The following is a 5,090-nucleotide window of genomic DNA, read 5'->3' on the forward strand; positions in this document are numbered from 1 at the left end:
GGGTAGAAATATCAATTTGGAAAGTGTTCACACGATCCAAGGGATATCCAGATCTCCGACATAAACCCTATTTTATCCAACATAAAGTTCATAAAGAACACCAAAGGTCAAACATGACTGTCAACTTTAGCCTCAATCATGGATCCAAAATTCCAAAGTCTTCATTGAGAGCTTGATTATTGAATGTGGATGTTAAGCTTAATATTTTGAAATCATGCATTATTTGGATTTAAATTTAGATTGCTTATGTTCTTTGTTATGCATGCAGTTTTCCTTGTCAACTTTGTTTAATGTCTCATGACTGCTAATCTATCCAGTTAAACAAGTTTGAAGCAATGCACTTTTTGGGCATAATATTATTATCTATCTTCAATGATTTATCGAGAAGTAGTTTCATTTTAAAGCATATGAAATGGCTAAAATGTTGCATGACCAGGTGAAGTTCACCAAGGTGCACTACTAGAAAAAGGTTAATAGAGTACGGTTGAAATTTTGAATATAATACGTACATAGAGGGTGTATTAGTAGAGGGTTGTATTAGATTACATGCATAATAGAGTACGGCTATTTGACCGTATTATATTATCCTATTTATTTTACACATACAATCATCTAATACGCCATATATACATATCTAATACACCAATAAACAACCGTACTTGATGTCTCACATCCCCTTTGCATTCCAGAGCCTTATTAAACAGACAATTCCACTCCAATTCCACTCCAGCCTTATTAAACAGTCAATTCCAGTCCATGGATGCTCTGGAACACATGGATCACCATTCCAACTGAAACAAACTTTTCAATTTCTGCAAAGCTACTATATGATTACCATGGATCAATCTCTACAAAATACAAACCTACTATATGATTCCATTCCAACCATAAGAAGTGGGACATCACTGATCATGTTTTCATTTTCAGAAATAGAAAAAAAAATTACAATGAACTTAGTTCATTAAACAGAAAAAAATTTGTTAATGTCACATCTCTAACCTCTCTTTCCCCTTTGTCACCTCTAACCTCTCTTTCCCCTTTGTGGTTGATTCATTGTATGCCTACAAAAATTAACAAGAAAACTTAGGATTCAAAATCTCAAATAACTTTTAATGAAGAAAACTCAAATTATAAGACCTTGGCCATTAACAACTTCATCTATAGCAATGCAAGGGTGAAAACTTCTCCAGAACATAAAAAATATGAGCAAATACAACATGAAATACAATTTGTGTACCTTACAAAAAGGCTTCACTTTATCACCAAAAGTTCTCATCCATGTTTTAACACGTTCCTCCAATTCCTCACTAGAAAATGGTTTTTTTGTCCTTCCAAATGTTCTACAAACAAATTAAGATAAAAAATTTGTTATTTAACAAAGGTGAGCCTTTATTACAATAAAAAAAATGAAAAAAAAAATATATCTAACAATATACTTACTTTCGGAAATCCATGTTGTCGAAAAAGTACAAACTCATTCATCCAGTTCATAACGTAGTAACCACACTCCCAATCGGACAATTGTTGATTACACTAAAACAATTATATATGTATGAGAGTTTTCTTTTCGGATATATATATATATATATATATATATATATATATATATATATATATATATATATTAGTTAATAAGATTAATTACCTTGGGGAAAATCCAAGTCATTGGACACAAACATGATTTGTTGGTTTTTGTTTTTTTAAACCTTGTAACAGCCCTAAAACAAAAATAAACAACAATGATTGTTAAAATTTATAAAAAGATATATCATTTCGAATACTAAAATAATAAATTTCTTACTTATTCACATGTTCAACTATTGTGTAGTCTTTCAATGTCTTTGTCCCTCTGGCAGAATCCAAAATGTAGCTTTTATATTGATGAGGATAAATCACTATCAACATCCAATGTCTCCTAATAAAGATTAAAAAAATTAAACATAAACAACTTTTGATTAAAAATATCATAACAGTAAAGACATTTAGAATATCATACCTTTCCCAATATGGTGCAAGAAAAAATTGTTTTTCCTCATGAAAATTCATCACATCAACAAGATCATTGATGACATGATCTGTTTCACCCCTATCATTGTATTCACATCTCGTAGACGTGATACATTGTGGGTTTATAAAACCACATTTGTTATCCATTCTTGATACAAGCATGAGTGAATGTAGCATTCTGAAAACACAATATATATTATAATGGTAAAATAATATGAAACATTAATACCGTAAATGTTAAAGTACTTACATTTGATACCAGAGAATACAACTAATATCAAGTTGTTCTTTTTTCAATATCTCCATAATGGCCACTGAGCTAATCACGGTTTCAACACTCGCAGCGTTGAAGATCCTGGGTTCAGACACAATAGGAAACGACTCCAGAATGGTGTAGCTCTTAAATAGTTTCTTTGGCATCATGGGTTCTTGCATCGTTTTGTATAACTTTTCCTTTTTTACCTACATTAAGAAACCAAATGATTATCATGAAAATTGTATTGCTATGAAAATAATAACAATGAGAGAGAGAGAGAGACGTAGGTTTGTGCCATAAACCTTATTTTCTGCTTCCTCCCCCATCATCTCTTTAGATGCTTCCAGTTTCCTTCTTTTCTTTCTAGGAAGATTTTTCTGCCACCAAAAAATAGTAAAAAATACAGTATATTTCTGTGGGCTAAATGCTAAAAATAGCATCCAACTTTCATATATTTTCATTGTAACTTTTTATCTTATTAAGGCATGTTAATATATAATATCTTTCAAAGAAATCAAAAGAAGAAAATTATGCACCTCATACTCTTGCTTTTTCTTTGCTTTCTTCTTATGCTCTTTAGCTTCTTCAACATTCACGTTTTCTTTCTCTTTTTCCTGAAGTCCAAATTAAAAGATTATATTTTAATATATGTAGTTTTTTTTATGGGAAATTAACTATAAATGAAAACAATACCTTTCCAAAATTGTAAGTTAGAGTGACTACCTGGTCATGAAGAAGAAGAATAGGAGCAGCTTGGGTCGACATTGGTAATGGTTCAATGAGAGGTCTTTTATCTTTCTGCATAATTGAAATCGAGTTTAGTAAATAGTCAATGATGCATGTGATTAGATATTAATGTACCTTAATAAGATTAATTGAATCTCGAGGCCATTGAATAAAACTATGAAGTGCCTGCCCTAGATTATATACACCTTCAATTGGCGAGATTGGAAGAAGGAAAGAATGATGATCTCCATAGATAATATCGACTGATACCCTCAAGTGCCCTGCTTCTAGAGGAACCGAATGAATTACACCATCTCCGAAAGGGAAGACGGTTCCTTTGGCTAATGATGGGCGTACTGTGCCATATGGTAGCATCAACTCACAGTCGGTGGCTTCCTACAAACAAATATACATTTTGTTTAATGCAAAGTTATATTATCAAACATGCAAACAAATATATATATGTTAGAAAAAATAGATACCGTTATCTTATGCAAATCATCCAACAATGTCGTGGATGTCTTCGATCCAACACTTGTCGTCTTCACCCGAGAAAAATTTGTGTCTTCCGCCATATCAGTTGTCTTATCTTGCTTCAACGCAGCAACCACTATCGGTACTAATTGTTCCGACATCTCAGTCATCAACCTATCTTTGATCTTGTCATAAAAGTTGCTATTCAACATCCTCGTCTCTAGCTTTTCTTGCATCTATTCAACATTGGGTAACTCATGTTCTTTCTTTTTTTCTTTTATAAATCATTGATTGCTTTAATCCGATATTATGACCAACTGTCCTCGTGCGACCGGAATGTTCCCGTCCTAGTACAACTGTAAGAGCAGTAGATCAGACCGAGGTCCAAGCTCCAACACTCCTTGAGATAACATAATATCTTTTTGGATCTATAAAAATGCAAACAATACAACTGTAAGAGTAGTTTATTTAATAAAGAACTTTTAAAGGCCACTATCTTACAATCTTATATGCTAGAGGTTCGGTCTCTGGCGTTATAACCAACTGCCCCGATGCATTGCGTTTTCTCCTGGCATAGAGAAAATTCCTTGCCCGCTTGCTTGATATATTGTGGCCTTTTATTGTTACGCCAGATGTTGCCTCTTCATCCCATTTGCTTTCATTACCACGATACCCGCTTGGGCCCAACCGAGGATGGTTCTTGTTTTTATTTGCTGCCTCCCTTCCTTTTCTTCTTAATTCCTTTACAAATGAATTGTCCAATTAGAAATAGTAAAACATAATAATATTATAAACTCAAACAGACCTCAAATTCTTCCGTGGATTTTAGAACAATAAACTTTTTCCACATTGCTTTGTCAAGGTACGGGTATTCTTTTACTGGATTGACACCTTTTTCCCACAACTTAAGAAGCGCCGACTTGTAGGCCTTCCATTGCGTGTTGCAATCTCTAAGTACTTGTGCTTTATGATTATCATCTCGTATATGCCAATAATTCTGCTTTTTTAAATAAAAAATGAAGATAACAATTATTAGGTAAAGGATTGATACAACTTGTATGATAGAAGAGAATAACATGGCAGGAAATTATGATTGCTACTATTAAATGATATCAAAAGTGTGTTGAAATGAGTTTTACCTTTATGTTCAACCACAATTGATCCTTGTCACATTGATCCACTAAATCCCAACTATCTATAAGGATAGAAATCATCTTCCTCGTAGTCACTCCACGATAACTGGTGAACTTAAAGCGGTTAGGTCCAATAGCTCTACCGAATTGATCAAACTCAACTGTTAAATTTGATAGATATTCTTTGGAATGATCTCTGATCAATGTCACACTTCTCTTTTTCTTTTCTTTACGGTCCATTGTATGCCTACAAAAGCATAAACACTCGTATAATTAATTCTAAGAGTCTCGAACACCAAAAAAAAACCAAAATTTTATATAGAATTGAAGATGCCTAAGGTAAGTTTATGCTCTTTTCAAAACAAATTCAATGCTTTATGTACTCTTGATTCATATATTAACTCAAATAATGTTTGTTAATATGTATACCTTGCTTCAAGATGTTTTGTTTTGGGTTTATCAACACTTCTTTTTCTGGTTTTTCTTTCTACCAT

At 32.7% G+C, this 5,090-nt stretch overlaps 1 protein-coding gene and 1 long non-coding RNA gene across 2 annotated transcripts; both read right to left on the bottom strand.

The window, feature by feature from the left end:
* Positions 1-779: 779 nt before the first annotated feature.
* On the bottom strand, positions 780-1,534 carry LOC145070266 (uncharacterized). Its single transcript, XR_013689880.1, has 3 exons — positions 1,441-1,534; positions 1,238-1,340; positions 780-1,061 (listed from the first exon to the last, which is right to left on the bottom strand). It is a non-coding gene; the product is annotated as an uncharacterized LOC145070266 (long non-coding RNA).
* Positions 1,535-3,955: 2,421 nt separating this feature from the next.
* Positions 3,956-5,090, bottom strand: LOC145059578 (uncharacterized). The gene is made up of 4 exons (XM_079007411.1): positions 5,026-5,090; positions 4,603-4,843; positions 4,269-4,460; positions 3,956-4,204 (listed from the first exon to the last, which is right to left on the bottom strand). The coding sequence occupies exons 1-4, from the start codon at positions 5,088-5,090 to the stop codon at positions 3,956-3,958; spliced, it is 747 nt and encodes a 248-aa protein (XP_078863537.1).

The sequence above is a fragment of the Lactuca serriola genome, chromosome 1, assembly GCF_051521515.1.
Source record: "Lactuca serriola cultivar US96UC23 chromosome 1, Lser_US96UC23_V15, whole genome shotgun sequence".
Classification (NCBI taxonomy): domain Eukaryota; kingdom Viridiplantae; phylum Streptophyta; class Magnoliopsida; order Asterales; family Asteraceae; genus Lactuca; species Lactuca serriola.

Excerpts from the sequence above, each read along its gene's own strand:
- LOC145059578 (XM_079007411.1), bottom strand. The coding sequence starts at position 5,090 with ATGGTAGAAAGAAAAACCAGAAAAAGAAGTGTTGATAAACCCAAAACA. Across the intron at positions 4,461-4,602 it reads AATTGTGGTTGAACATAAAG|AATTATTGGCATATACGAGA; the intron begins GTAAAACTCATT and ends TTAAAAAAGCAG. Across the intron at positions 4,205-4,268 it reads AATCCACGGAAGAATTTGAG|GAATTAAGAAGAAAAGGAAG; the intron begins GTCTGTTTGAGT and ends TCATTTGTAAAG.